General features: G+C 34.2%; 1 protein-coding gene across 2 annotated transcripts; it reads left to right on the top strand.

Annotated features, from left to right (window-relative positions):
• The first annotated feature begins 400 nt into the window (after positions 1–400).
• LOC112773190 (protein translation factor SUI1 homolog) lies at positions 401–2,707 on the top strand. 2 transcript variants are annotated; one of them, XM_025818251.3, is made up of 5 exons: positions 401–551; positions 653–745; positions 818–1,023; positions 2,106–2,159; positions 2,460–2,707. In XM_025818251.3, the coding sequence occupies exons 2-5, from the start codon at positions 706–708 to the stop codon at positions 2,502–2,504; spliced, it is 345 nt and encodes a 114-aa protein (XP_025674036.1). In that variant the 5' UTR covers positions 401–551; positions 653–705; the 3' UTR covers positions 2,505–2,707. The 2 variants fall into 2 exon arrangements, with proteins under 2 accessions (XP_025674036.1, XP_025674035.1); XM_025818250.2 differs by having other exon boundaries at positions 479–745.
• Positions 2,708–16,365: the final 13,658 nt, after the last annotated feature.

Below are 16,365 nucleotides of genomic sequence, written 5' to 3'. Positions count from 1 at the left end.
CTCAATATGTCTTAATTTTTTATTTTAGACATTATTGTAACATAAATATTGTTTTATAACCAACATGTATTTTTTTAATTAGAAAATAATTTAAATATATAATTAATTAATAACAATTGTTTTTTTTATAGGATATCAAAATGTTTAGTATATGAATAATGTTATTGATAAACAAAAATTACCTTTTATTTGTGAATGTTTGGTTCAGCCTATATATTAAGTACTCTCTCTTATAAATAACTATAGTATAGTATTGTCTTTAATTGATAATCATAATAATCAAGTAGTTAAATATATAACTACTTGTCACTATATTTGAAATAAATTATGAAAATTAAATTTCTCAGGGGATTATTATTGGCATGATTTAAACATTTGTAATATGAGTTTGAACAAAACTATTACAACAACCACAACCAATTTGGGCGGCTGGGAGCACTTCTCTCAACCGCTATATATTAAAGCTTGACAAAGTTTTTAATCCTTAATTACTTTTAGTAAAAAATAAAGGAAAAGAAAAAATCACCTTCATATACCAAAACAAGTTTCAGGTATTTATCATGTTATGATCGTTACTGCAATTCCCTAAATTCCCCTATTACATATAAGCGTGAGGATTTCATTTTATTTCTGACTTTGGTGAATTGATTAGATTTGTTGAAAAGAGTGTGTGTTGATTACAAATAATAACCAAGTGCAGTTTTCATGTCTGAATTTGACACAAACGACATTCCATCTACTTTTGGTGAGTTCTGTTTTTTCAATACACAATATGTTATTATATATGTTGATATGGTAATGAAGAACATACATACAGATCCGTTTGCTGAGGCAAATGCTGAGGACTCAGGTATCGGGGCGAAAGATTATGTTCATATCCGGGTGCAGCAGCGAAACGGGAGGAAAAGCCTTACAACAGTTCAAGGATTGAAGAAAGAATTCAGTTACTCCAAGATTCTTAAGGACCTCAAGAAAGAGTTTTGTTGTAATGGTACTGTTGTCCAGGACCCTGAGTTGGGCCAGGTATATATACATCCTTCCTCACGTGTGCGTCAATTTAATTCTCAAAAATATCAGATATTTTAATTTGATTAATGCTATACATTTTAAAGATCAATTTAAAACATTTTATCATTCGAGGACTAAATTCACGTTTTCAGGGATCATTTTGATCATTAATCTCTAAGGCTGTCTTTGTTTTCGAAAATAAAACAGGACAAGATACTAAGAACAAGATAGAATAAGACATTGATGAAAATCCAATTTATTCTCATTTTTTTCATTCAAAAAATTTGAGATGAAAAATATAATAATAAAAAATATAATTATAAAAAATTAACAAAAATAATGAAAGAAAAAATAAAAAATAAGTTGTGTCTCTTGTTAGTGTTTCCGTGTCCTTCCTGTCATGATGGACACAAAATACACTAATTTAGTGTTTTTGGATACATTGTCTCTGTCTATGTCTCTTCTGCCAAACACAATTTTGTATTTCAGTATCTCTGTTTTGTCCTGTCTCTATAAACAAACGTAACCTAAATAATACTTCTTTAATTTGACAGCATTTGTTATTTGAGTTATAAATCATAATTATTAGAAGTTTTCAAACTATCATAATTCTTTAAGGTTTTTAGATTTCAACATTATGTGTATATTTTTTTTAGAAAAGTATAGGTAACCAACAATATTTTTGAACAATCTGTGAACAATGTGAATTAATAGGGTTAAAAGAGTAAATTAATCTTAAATTTAATTAGTAGCATTAAATTAGGATGTAATGTATTTTTATTTGATTGGTGGTTGTTCATGTTGTTCAAGATGGTCATTGTTTACCTAGTACTCCCCATTTTTTTTTTCGAACTTTGTTAGGTAAACAATGACTTTTGTAAACAATGTGAACAATGAATTTTAAAATTAACCAAATAAAGTAAAAACATATTATACTCTTAAATTATCCACCTAAATCTTAATATTAAAATAATCATCTGCACACATAATAAATTAAACATCTGATATATCCATTATTTACATTGTTTAATATTTTTATTGTCTACTTGTACTTTTCCTTTTTCAATAGTAGAAGGAAATAACGCTATATTATGCAGGTCATACAACTTCAGGGAGATCAAAGGAAAAATGTTTCTACCTTCCTTGTGCAGGTGAACGCTAAATAATTAATGATCCGTGGATTTTAGTACGTTTGTATTTATAGTGATTATGGTAATTATGTAAATATTGTTAAAATTAAAATTATATTTTTTATATTTTGATAATAATTTTTTTAGCAATACATTTTAAAAAATGTTGTTAAATAATAAAAAAAATGTTTTAATTTTAACCATACTTTTTAAAATAATATAACTACCATAAAGTAAGTATATTAGAATGACTCTTAATAATATCATAGTTTTAAATGGGTGTTGTAATCTGTAATAAATTCCCCTGTTGTTATAATGCAGGCTGGCATAGTAAAGAAGGATAATATCAAGATTCATGGTTTCTAATTAAGTACTACTGAATAGCAAAAGATTGTACATCTAAAACTCAAGCAATAGCCAGCTTTGCGTTATTGTATGTTATGTGCTGTAATCATCTACTCTAGGTTTCTTAATTAATCATTGTATTATGTAGTAAAAGATTATTATAGATTACTTATATATGTGTGTTCCCATGCAACCATTTCGAATAAATTTCTCACTTTTCTTCCCCTTGTGCATCACTTTATGTAAAGAATCACTCCACCTTTCACTTTTTCAGAGAGAAGTATAATACATTATCGAATTAATTTTGTAATGAAAATTTTCAGAATTAATCTTAAGTTACCCTCTTTTTTAAAAAAAAAAAAAAGTTGTTATTGATCGATACGTCGATGTCATTACTAAAGATAAAGAACATAATAATTTATATATTTTTTATTAACTTAAATTTTGAGTAAAAATGTCCATGAATTGGATTGTATATGCAAATATGAGGTATTTATATCTAATATGATCTGATGGTTTCGGTGGCTAAGAGAAGGGGGGTTGAATCTTAGCCCCCTTTTTTGTTGCTTAATACTTGCTGAACTTAGAGGAGACCTTTCAGTTTTGGCTCGTCTCTGGATACGAGACCTTTTTGTTTTTGCTCGTCACTTGCCACGAGACTTTTTGTTTTGTCTCGTCACTTGACACGAGACATTTTAGTTTTTGCTCCTGTGCAGTAGAAAACAGAAATAGAGAGAAGAAAGATTACACTCAGATATATCCTGGTTCAGCTGCTAAGTGCAGTGCAGCCTACATCTAGTCTCCATCACAAATATGATGGAATTTCACTATAATCAATCTGATTACAACTTGTAAAGTGCTAACCCAACTTACAAGGGGATTCCCACAGAATCATGAAACACAACATAGATGAACAAAGGAACTCTAAGACATCTATGGCTTTTTCTTTTAATTTTGCACTCTCTGCCTTTTTCCGCTCTATGGCTTTTTCATTACAAACCTCACTGTTTGCCTTTTTTCCATGAGACTCAAGACATGACAAAATTAAACAGAAAAATACAAAACAGAATACATTGAAGGAGAAGAGAAAAGCTGTTAGCTCAGGTAGCTCTGAGAACACTGTGCCTTGCACTCTCAAATTTTCTCCTTGCCTCAAACAGTGGCTGTCCACCCTTATTATAGAAGAGGGGAGCCTTCACTTATTGAAGCCAAAACCGAACCAACTTCTTCCTCCTTCAACAAAACCGGTTCGGCCACATAGAGAGAGAAGAGATAATCATGCAAAACCCAACATGCAATTACCTCTAGTCCTTTCTTGATCATCATCCTTCATCTATCCGAGCTCTCCATCCTTGGCTTGCTCTCCAAGATGGATTTCTGGCCCTTGATGCTTCATGATGATGATGACTTCATCTGCTTCAATCTCTGCCTTCAACCATCACTTCGCCACTCTAGCTACTCCCTGTGGTGGTTGTGCAGAATCAAAGACAAGCCATGCTTCAAGAATCTCCCTTGCTGGCCGAGATCTTCTTCGTCCATTTTTGAGCATGAAAGGCTCAAGATACATCACCAAATCTAACCAAATATAGTGAATATCTCAGCCACAGCTCATTTTTATTTTAGTATGTTTTCTTGCCATCATTAGCTTGATGGTCTTGATGCATGCAACTTCATTTCGGTAGCTCCATGTAGCTTCCATGGCTTCCTTTATTTTCTGGATATTGACCGAAAAGAAGAGAGAGATGAGAGAAAATAAACAACTTGAAACAAAAACAATTCAAAATGTAATAAACCAATTAGTTGGTGAAAGTTGCTTTTACTTCCCTAGCTTAGAGTGGCGTGTAGTCATTACACCCATCAATCAATTCAGCTAAACTTTTTTCTCTCATGTTCCCCATGCATTAATTAACAATGTAATAGATTTTGAAATTCATCACATGGTTAAAGGCTTGGTTCCGTTGGAAGCACTTTGCTTTCATTTTTCCTTGGTTTCGGACCAAGTTTGGAACCATGCATCACAAATAAAATTTGGGCTTGTAGCATTGAATTTAAAACTGGCCCGTTTGGTTAATATTTGCTTTCTTGATGAGATTTGTTTCGGATCAAGCATAGAAGGTTCTCATAAAAAATAAATATGGGCTTGGTTATAATATTATTGAGTTTGGCCCATCAATATAAATTTCAGCCACTTAGTATAAAAACATGCAACAAGGCTGGTTATTGGGCTTAAGCCAGAAACTCATTTTTCGGCCCAATATTAAAACCTGCAACAAAAATTATTTAATCAAATCAGATTATTAATTTTTGCAGTTAATTATTTTAAATAATGTTTAGTCATCACAAATATTAATCAAGAGTTTTCCAAACTCATCAATCTCCCCCTTGATGACAAACATTATTAAAATTGAAATGGAAAAAATTTAGAGATTGAGTAAAGAATACTCCCTTTGAATTTGAATTTCTCCCCCTTTCAAAATGTCACATTGCTCCCCCTTGATGTATGCTTATGTTACCAAGGGAAGCACTCAACCTGTAACATTTTTAAATCAAGCTTCAAGTAACAATGTTATTTAGCATATTTTATGATGCTAAATGCTTGATTTATGAGCAGTTTTAATTGATAATCAAAACTTATTTGATATCATAAACTGATTTACTACTCAAACTACTTCATACAAAAAATATCAAAATGTTTTTTCAAATCTTTTCCTGTTAAAGATATCAGAGCAAAACAACATGATGGAAAAGTATTTGAGCAAACAAACAGGGCAGTTTTATTACATAGTTTAAAGGAACTGCCAAAAAATAAGTTTTCAATATAACAAGTTTATCAATGATTAATCAACAGCTGGGCATCTCAATAAATCTAACATCATTATAAACCAAATGCCAATATAAACCAATCATTATAAGCCAAATGTAGTTCAAGCAACAACATGCATTCTTTGAACAAGGGTGATCATGAATTTTCAATTTTGAAAGTTTCAACCCCTCTTCCCCTGTTTTCAGCAGCCCCTGTTTCGTTCCAATTTCAATTTTGGAACCTTAAATTCCTCCCCTTTTTGTCATCATGGGGGCACCTGCACAAAATATTGTTACAGAAAACAGAACATACAATATAACAGTTCAAAACATAACCAAACGATGTCATCAAAGTATCACCTAGGTAGCTATTGTCAATTGCAACCTTAACAAAAAAACAAAAGAGCTAATTGAGCCAAATTGTGCCAATATCAAATAGTAACCAGAGAGTTAATCATCGAAAAGATTAAAGTCAGGTTTCTCCTCGGCGCCATCACTGCCAGCTTCTTTTTCAAGACTTTCCAACATTAGACTGACCCTCTCTTGGCATTTCTTCCATGCCAATTCATTCTCATAAGCAAGTTTGCGAGCAGACTTGTGAAATTGAACCATGAGATCGGACATATTGGTGAATTCTGTGAGAATTTCTCTGAGGGAACCAGTCGTCTTTGAGGATTCTGGGCGGCCTTCAAAGTCATCATCAGATTTCTTTCCCCTTTTTGCAGCTCCACCTGCTCTGATCATGGAAACCCGGTTCTCTACATTCTCATTGGTTAAATCTACCTTAAAGTACTCAAAAATGCATGTAAGAAACATTCCATAAGGTAGATTGGCCTTTTTTGTACTTTTCACAGACTCCCACATGTGACGAATCATAATATAGCTAAATGAAATAGGAGTTGAAGTAACTAAAGCAAATATTATGAGACAATCAGATACAGTTACCCTGTTGTGAGAACCACTTTGAGGAGTGAGAATGTGAGTTATGATGCGGTGCAACAGAGAGTTAGTTGGACCCAAAGCTTTATGAGTCGGAACAGTTCCATCTAGGCCAGACAAATTTTCACAGATTTGATGAATCACTTGCTTGTATGTAACTCCTACATGTGAGTCCCATTTATCACTCATATAAACCTTTGGCCCTTCATCAATGTATCCAAGAACAGAAGAGATTGTTTCAGAATCCAGTATGATCTGAACCCGTTTCACATAAGAGTGAAGGCTACCATCAATAAACCTTAGATTTGCATAGAACTGCCTAACCAGCCCTGGGTACACCATTTTATGAATATGAAGCAGAGGTGACCATTTAAGACCTTCAAACATGGGCAGTAAATCGAGTCCTTTGGAGGCCAGAGATTTTAGATTCACTAGATAAGAGAGACACAAATGCCGTTTCTCCAGGACTTCATTGTGGAATTCAAAAGCAGCACACGTAGAGAACCTGGAAGAATCGAAATGTGAGTGTTGTTTGTGAAACTTGTTCTTGAACTCCATTGACCCAAGGTTCGCGGGTTCTCTGGTCTCATGGAACTCGAAACCCTTCGTCTTCTTGGAACTCTTTCCGGATGCATGTGGAGAGGTTCTTTTCGGCGATGATAGAGAAGGTGAGGTATGAGACTCCTCTACTTCCTCTTCAATGCTGGGCTCCTTCGCCTTCTCGCTCTTCCTTCTTCCAGAATATTTTTGAGCAATAACTTTGCGCCTCATAGTCTCGGTTCTCTTGGAGGGGGGTGAAAGAGAAGAGGAGGAGGTGGAATGGATGTGAATGTGGGTATGTGATTGGGGTGTAGAAGGTTTTTGAGATTGGCGAATTCTCTCACTCTTCCTTGGGGCTGTTTTCTTTTTCATAATGAAAGAGATCAATGGAGATGGAAGTTGGAGATGAAAGGGTGGCCGAATAGTGATGTGAGTGATGGGAGGTTAGAGAAGCATTAAATGCTTAATTGGAGAGAGAATGAGAGAAGTTATTACCCATTAAGAGAGCGGTTATTATCCATGGGGGTTTCAAAAACTGAAAAGAGGTTTCCCTAAATCAAGGGATTAGTTGGAGAGAAAGATTTGATTTGTCAACATGCTTCTTCCAATAAGATTTGATGAGACAACCAAGGGATTTTGTTGATTTAATTTTTCAAAAGAAATGAAACTAACAAAACTGTCTTGGTGGGGTCAAGGAATTTTTGGTGGGGCCCATAAAATTCGAATTCTGCGTTGCCTCCCCCTTGACCACAGCTCTTCCATTCTGCCATTTATTGTTTCTCGTCTAAATCTACGAGCAAAAACTGAGCAGAGTCAAATATTCACAAATTTTCAATGAAACTTAAATCAAACATTCCCAAGCTTTTTCTCAAGGTACAGAATCTGTCTTCACAGAGGGATTTTGTAAAAATATCAGCAATTTGGTCTTCTGATTTTACAAATTGAATATCAATAGTACCATTTTGCACATGTTCCCTAATAAAATGATACTTTATCTCAATGTGCTTGGTTCTTGAGTGCAAAACAGGATTTTTTGAAATATTTATTGCACTCATATTATCACAAAATAGGGGTATACTACTGATTTTTAATTTGTAATCTTCCAATTGTGTTTTTAACCAAATTAATTGTGTGCAACATGCAGATGCGGAAATGTATTCTGCTTCAGCTGTGGATAAGGCCACTGTGGCTTGTTTCTTGCTTGACCACATGTTGAGTGAGCTTCCAAGGAAGCAACACATGCTGGACGTGCTTCTTCTATCCACTCTATCTCCCGCATAATCTGCATCACAAAACCCTACTGCACAAAATTCATCAGATTTAGGATACCACAAGCCATAATCACAAGTCCCCTTAATGTATCTAATGATGCGTTTAACAGCCGTAAGATGGGATTCTTTTGGGTGAGATTGAAATCTTGAACATACACCCACACTTTGAACAATATCCGGTCTAGAGGAGGTAAGGTACATGAGTGAACCTATCATTCCCCTATACCTTGTTTCATCCACATCTTGACCATCATCATCCTTTTCAAGTTTTGTGTTGGGATGCATTGGTGTACCCATTGCTTTGGAATTTTCTAGGCCAAACTTTTTAATAAGTTCTTTTGCATACTTTCCTTGGTAACCACTAGGAGTTTGTTTAATTTGGAGGCCAAGAAAGAAAGTGAGCTCTCCTATTAAACTCATTTCAAACTCACTAGTCATGAGTTTTCCAAACTCTTCACACAAGGAAATGTTGGCCGATCCAAATACAATGTCATCAACATAAACTTGAACAAGAAGTATATCATCATTAGATGCTTTAATGAACAAAGTAGTGTCGGTGGTACCCCTTTGAAATTTATTTTCCAACAAGAAGGCACTAAGCCTTTCATACCAAGCTCTTGGAGCTTGTCTAAGACCATAAAGAGCCTTAGTTAATTTGAAAACATGATTTGAAAACTCTTTATGTTCAAAACCGGGGGTTGTGCCACATACACTTCTCTATCAATAAAGCCATTAAGAAAAGCACATTTAACATTCATTTGAAACATTTTGAAACCTTTATGGGCGGCATAGGCAAGAAGCAACCGAATTGCTTCCATTCTAGCTACCGGAGCAAAAGACTCATCAAAATCTATACCCTCTTCTTGATCGTAACCTTGGGCCACTAATCTAGCCTTGTTACGAACAACTTATCCATCCTCACCAAGTTTATTTTTAAAGACCCACTTAGTACCCGTTACCTTCATACCATCCGAATAAGGTACTAATGTCCAAACCTCATTCTTGTCAAATTGAGCTAGCTCTTCTTGCATGGCCTTGACCCATGATGGATCTTCAAGAGCTTGTTTGACATTGTTGGGCTCCATTTGTGACAAGAAAGCAAAGTTGCTAGGTTCGGTTTGTCTTTTGGTGGAGGATCTTGTTGTTACACCATGAGAGGGATCACCAATGATGAAGTCATGAGGATAACCCCTCATAGACTTCCATTCTCTAGGTTTTCGGCTAGGTGTTGAACCTTGATGAGCTTCTGGTGGTCTCGCTGTTTCAGTTTCTCGTGTCTGCTCAGGAGATAAAATGGAAGTTTCTCCTTCAATCTGACGAGACAGAATCGGGCTGACAGATTCTTCATTCTGGACAGATTTGGGATTTTCTTTGCTTGTTCCATCCTCTTCACAATCTGAGTCAATATCCTTCACAATACTGGGAATTAAGTTAGAATCACAAAAAGTAACATGTATGGATTCCTCTATTGTCCTATGTTCCTTGAGATAAACTCTATAGGCCTTGCTTGTGGTGGAATATCCAACAAACATTCCTTCATATGATTTTGGATCAAATTTTCCAAGATTTTCCTTATTGTTAAGCACAAAACATTTGCATCCAAAAACATGAAAGTACTTAAGATTTGGAGGGGTTCCTTTCCATAGCTCATAAGGCGTTTTCTTTAACCCTTTTCTAATGATTGTTCTATTCAAAATATAACATGTTGTGTTCACAGCCTCAGCCCATAAGAATTTAGGAATTTCACTCTCATATAACATAGCCCTAGTCATTTCTTGAAGGCTTCTATTCCTTCTTTCAACCATCCCATTTTGTTGGGGGGTTCTAGGACATGAAAAATTATGAGAAATCCCTAAGTCATCACAGAATTTTTCAAAATCTTGATTTTCAAATTCTCTTCCATGATCACTTCTCACATGGGCAATTTTCAAATCCTTTTCATTTTGAATTCTCTTACAAAGGGTGGAAAAAGCATGAAAGGCATCATTCTTATGAGTAAGGAAAAGTACCCAACCAAATCTAGAGTAATCATCTACCACCACAAGACCATAATGTTTACCTCCTAAACTTTGAGTTCTAGTAGGACCAAAAAGATCAATATGTAACATTTCCAATGGCCTTTTGGTTGAGATTCCATCTTTTGATTTAAAAGAGAATTTTACTTGTTTGCCTAATTGACAAGCGTCACAAGTAAGGTCCTTATCAAACTTGATGTTTGGGATTCCTCTAACCAAATTTCTTTTGACTAGCTTAGAAATTTGATACATGCTTGCATGTCCCAACTTTCTATGCCAAAGCCATTTTTCAGATTCAAAAGATGTAAAGCATGTTACATTTTGTTCTTTTAAATCCTCAAGAGTTAATCCATACACATTGTTACATCTTTTAGCTTCAAGAAGAACATTCCCAGTTTTTTCACACACAACTAAACAAACAAATTTCTTAAAGATAACTTCAAAACCCAAATCACAAAGTTGACTAACACTAAGCAAGTTATGTTTCAAGCCATGTACAAGGAGAACATCATTTATACAAGAAGAAAAGTTTTTACCAACTTTCCCAACAGCCACAATTTTTCCTTTTGCATCATCACCGAAAGTGACAAGTCCTCCATCATAGTCATCAAGCTTTATGAAGAAGGTTGCCTTTCCGGTCATATGCCTAGAGCATCCGCTGTCCATATACCACACATTTTCCTTCCTTTTGGATGCTAGGCACACCTACAAAACAATGCTTAAGTAACCTTAGGTATCCAAATCTTTTTGGATCCTTTTACGTTAAACCATCTTCTATGTCCTAAGCCATTGTAATCAAAAACAATTTTATAAACCTTGTCACCAACCATTCTTTCACCGAAAAAGCATTGAATGGGAAATGTCCATTCCGATTGCATAGTCTACAAAATCTTGGAGTTGATTTTTTATTAAAGTAGGTGGGATCTTGAAATCTTGTGTCATGAGAAGATGAAGCAATATTTTCAAAATGAGAATTTTCAGATTTATAGAATCCCAACCCAGCCTTATCATAAAGAGGTTTTTGACTAGCCAAGATGTGATTTAAACTTTCGGAACTTTGTGTAAACTTGGCTAAGTCTTCCTTAAGTCTTTTAACCTCTTTAAGCAACTCTTCATTTTGCTTAAAACAATCCACATATGCAAGAACACAATGGTTACTTTCACAGCTTCTAACTTGGGCTCTTAACTGCTTATTCTCTTCAACAAGATCACAAGCAGTTTCGGCCTCTCTCACTTTTTCTTTTAGAAAATTGTTTTCAGCCTTAAGAATGGTGATTTGTTGTTCAAGTTCTTGATTTTCCAGCAAAAAACATCTTATTTTTTCAGAAAGGTGGTCTATCATAAGATGAAGATCTTCAGTGTTAGGGTTATGAAAGACTACCTGATCTATGTGGTCTGCCATGAGACATGTTTGTGACTTGGTCTCAGTTTCTTCATCATCATCATCAGAATCATTCTCCAAGTCTTCCCATGTGGCCATCAGTCCTTTCTTCTTTCCTCTTTTTGGCTTTTCTTCCTTCTTCAGCTTGGGACAATCAGATTTGAAATGCCCCATTTCCTTGCAATTGTAGCAAGTTACCTTGCTGAGGTCTTTCTTCACTCTCCTTGTGCTGCTGCCTTTACCTTTGAGCTTAGCCATTTTCCTGAACCTTTTTGCAAATAAAACAAACTCATTTTCAGAAGAGTTATCACTAGATTCATCATCCAGCGGGTTAGTCACAGAAGAAAATGCAATTCCTTTCTTTTTGTATCCTTTTTTAAATAGGTATTTTCAAAAGCAAGAAGATTTCCTCTCAAATCATCAAGTGTCATGGAGTCTAAGCTACTGCTCTCAGAAATAATTAAAGCTTTAGTTTTCCACTCTTTTGTGAGACATCTCAACACTCTTCTCACTAGCACAGAATCAGAATGTGTAATTCCCAGAGCATCTAAGCCAACAATGATAGCATTGAACCGTTCGAATAGTTCATCAATGGACTCTCCTTCCTTCATTGCAAACATTTCATATTCTCTATTTAGCATATCTGTCCGAGTCTTCTTGACAATGGTGGTTCCTTCATGGGTGATTTGTAACTTGTCCCAGATTTCCTTTGCCGTTGTGCATCTTGATACCCGTCGGTACTCCTCGAAGCTGATAGCACAATTGAGCAGATTTATTGCCTTGGCATTTAACTCCACCTTCTTCCTATCTTCCTCGGTCCATCTTGCTTCTGGTTTGAGAGAAACAACTCCTTCTGCACTTGTGATAGTTGGAAATTGAGGCCCTTCGAGAATAATCTTCCAAAGTCTGTAATCCACTGCTTGTACGAATATCTTCATCATCTCCTTCCAATAGGTATAGTTTTTCCCATTGAAAAGAGGAGGTCTGTTGCTTGATTGACCTTCAGTTAGATTATAGGACACCACATTTGCGCCACTGTTTTCTGCCATGAGGATCTTTACTCCAAGCTGCAAAGTTTGATCTCTTTGAGACCAAGCTCTGATACCAATTGATGGTTTCAGTGGCTACGAGAAGGGGGGGTTGAATCTTAGCCCCCTTTTTTGTTGCTTAATACTTGCTGAACTCAGAGAAGACCTTTCAGTTTTGGCTCGTCTCTGGATACGAGACCTTTTTGTTTTTGCTCGTCACTTGCCACGAGACTTTTTGTTTTGTCTCGTCACTTGGCACGAGACATTTTAGTTTTTGCTCCTGTGCAGTAGAAAACAGAAATGGAGAGAAGAAAGATTACACCCAGATATATCCTGGTTCAGCTGCTAAGTGCAGTGCAGCCTACATCCAGTCTCCATCACAAACATGATGGAATTTCACTATAATCAATCTGATTACAACTTGTAAAGTGCTAACCCAACTTACAAGGGGATTCCCACAGAATTATGAAACATAACATAGATGAACAAAGGAACTCTAAGACATCTATGGCTTTTTCTTTTAATTTTTCACTCTCTGCCTTTTTCCGCTCTATGGCTTTTTCATTACAAACCTCACTGTTTGCCTTTTTTCATGAGACTCAAGACATGACAAAATTAAACAAAAAAATACAAAACAGAATACATTGAAGGAGAAGAGAAAAGCTGTTAGCTCAGGTAGCTCTGAGAACACTGTGCCTTGCACTCTCAAATTTTCTCCTTGCCTCAAACAGTGGCTGTCCACCCTTATTATAGAAGAGGGGAGCCTCCACTTATTGAAGCCAAAACCGAACCAACTTCTTCCTCCTTCAACAAAACCGGTTCGGCCACATAGAGAGAGAAGAGATAATCATGCAAAACCCAACATGCAATTACCTCTAGTCCTTTCTTGATCATCATCCTTCATCAATCCGAGCTCTCCATCCTTGGCTTGCTCTCCAAGATGGATTTCTGGCCCTTGATGCTTCATGATGATGATGACTTCATCTGCTTCAATCTCTGCCTTCAACCATCACTTCGCCACTCTAGCTACTCCCTGTGGTGGTTGAGCAAAATCAAAGACAAGCCATGCTTCAAGAATCTCCCTTGCTGGCCGAGATCTTCTTCGTCCATTTTTGAGCATGAAAGGCTCAAGATACATCACCAAATCTAACCAAATATAGTGAATATCTCAGCCACAGCTCATTTTTATTTTAGTATGTTTTCTTGCCATCATTAGCTTGATGGTCTTGATGCATGCAACTTCATTTCGGTAGCTCCATGTAGCTTCCATTGCTTCCTTTATTTTCTGGATATTGACCGAAAAGAAGAGAGAGATGAGAGAAAATAAACAACTTGAAACAAAAGCAATTCAAATGTAATAAACCAATTAGTTGGTGAAAGTTGCTTTTACTTCCCTAGCTTAGAGTGGCGTGTAGTCATTACACCCATCAATCAATTCAGCTGAACTTTTCTCTCTCATGTTCCCCATGCATTAATTAACAATGTAATAGATTTTGAAATCCATCACATGGTTAAAGGCTTGGTTCCGTTGGAAGCACTTTGCTTTCATTTTTCCTTGGTTTCGGACCAAGTTTGGAACCATGCATCACAAATAAAATTTGGGCTTGTAGCATTGAATTTAAAACTGGCCCGTTTGGTTAACATTTGCTTTCTTGATGAGATTTGTTTCGGATCAAGCATAGAAGGTTCTCATAAAAAATAAATATGGGCTTGGTTATAATATTATTGAGTTTGGCCCATCAATATAAATTTCAGCCACTTAGTATAAAAATATGCAACAAGGCTGGTTATTGGGCTTAAGCCAGAAACTCATTTTTCGGCCCAATATTAAAACCTGCAACAAAAATTATTTAATCAAATCAGATTATTAATTTTTGCAGTTAATTATTTTAAATAATGTTTAGTCATCACAAATATTAATCAAGAGTTTTCCAAACTCATCATGATCGAATCAGAATTGATCTGCACTCTAAGCGGATCAAATTGTAGATACCACATCTATATATCTACGGATCTACACTAAATAACAAATAACTAAATAATATATATGATGTATTTATGTTTTATTTTAATTAATAATTATTATTCACAGGTATTATTTTATGTTTGTTATTTAAAAAAATTTAGTTTATTAATATTTTAAGAATAAATATGTTTAAAAGAATGAAAAAATTTTTTTATCATAGTGAAAAAAAATTTTATTGACCTTTTTTTTTATAGAAATAAGTTTTTTTAATATTTTTATTTTGCGAATATATCCGATTTGATATGCAAATGTGTGGATTGGATCCAAATATAAAAAAGTATGGATATTGGATCCAGTTTAATTCGATGAGTTTAGTGTAAATCGGATTGAGATTTTGGTTATATCTAATACGATTGGATTCACAAACATTTAGGGGTGGCAATGGATAGGTAGGGTAGAGTTTGAAGCCAACTCTAACCTTACCCGCGGGTTGAGAATATCTCAACCCTAATCCTACCTGTTCTCAACCCGCGGGTACCCGACCCTACCCGCAGGTTACAAAAAAGATGCAAAATTATTATATAACTTCATGATAATTTAAAATAGAATTGACTTTTATGTAAAAAAAAATTTAAATTATCAATTAATGATCTTTTTCTAGTGGTTAAGGATCTTTTACATTTAGTGAGAGGTCTTTGGTTCAACATCCACTTAAAACATATTTTTATATAAATATATAACATATACATATATAGGGTGCGGGCAAATCGAGTAGGGTTGAGGTTCAACCCGCACCCTACCCGACCCGCACGAGAACCCAACCCGCACCCTACCCTACTCGCTGCGGATCGGATTTACAACCCTACCCGATCGGGTGGAATCGGGTTGGATATCTGCGGGTAGGATACATGTTGCCACCCCTACAAACACTCCCTAATTTTAGAATAAATAACATTATAAATGTTATTAGATATTATTAAAATATGTAGTTTGGTCTCAAACATTTTGGTTAAATTTTAATTTTGTTGCTAATATTTAAAATATTATATATATTTTTATCTTAAATATTTTATTTGGTTCTATTTTTGTACTCTGTTTAAAATTAATTTTCTTCAAAATTTTATTATTATATTTTATTTTTCTTATTCTTATATTATTTTTACTTTTGAATTACTATTATAATAATATAATTACGATTTTTTTTCTACTTAAAAAAATATAATGAAAAAAATAAATTTTCAATTAATTTTAATCAAAAGATTAAAATAAGACAAAATAAAATGTCTGAAATAAAAAATACATTTTAAAAATTAAAGACAAAACCAAAATTTAATCTAAATATTAAAAACTAAACAATTCTTTTTTTTTTATTTTTTTAGACATCTCGTAATATAATTTTATTAACTAGTTATGTGAACATAAAAATTAGTTAATTATATAAATATATATTAAAATATATAAAATAACACATATAAGGATATACAAATTTGCCATAATTGATTTAGTGATAGTTTTTTTTAATTTAATATGAAATATTATATATTATTTAACAAATAATTCAGTTTTTTTACGAACGAATTATATTTCAAATATTATGTGTACATCAAAATCAGTCATCAAATTTAATTATCAGTATAAAATATATATTAAAATATAAATACACATTAAAAATAAATTAAATCACAAATATATTTATATATAAATATATTAATAATTAATTTTAATTACTAATTTTAATATACAAATAATATTTTTATCCATAGTCTTTTCGTTTGATTTCGAATATCATTCCTAAAAAAATTCAGTTTTTCTTTCTTTTTGAGTTTTGACTCATCTGAAATTATTGGAGAAACATGTGACATGACAAGTGACAACCTACCTTCTCCTACCGACTCAGCAACCACATTAGTCATCATTTGGTTACATGCCAATAATCATGG

This window comes from Arachis hypogaea, chromosome 18 (genome assembly GCF_003086295.3).
Source record: "Arachis hypogaea cultivar Tifrunner chromosome 18, arahy.Tifrunner.gnm2.J5K5, whole genome shotgun sequence".
Taxonomy (NCBI): Eukaryota; Viridiplantae; Streptophyta; class Magnoliopsida; order Fabales; family Fabaceae; genus Arachis; species Arachis hypogaea.
Note: the sequence above shows the minus strand (reverse complement) of the source record. Positions and strands in the feature narration are given on the sequence as shown.

Coding starts and splice junctions, on each gene's coding strand:
- LOC112773190 (XM_025818251.3), top strand. CDS start 706: ATGTCTGAATTTGACACAAACGACATTCCATCTACTTTTG. Junction 1,024..2,105: donor AGGACCCTGAGTTGGGCCAG/GTATATATACAT, acceptor TATATTATGCAG/GTCATACAACTTCAGGGAGA. Junction 2,160..2,459: donor TTTCTACCTTCCTTGTGCAG/GTGAACGCTAAA, acceptor GTTATAATGCAG/GCTGGCATAGTAAAGAAGGA.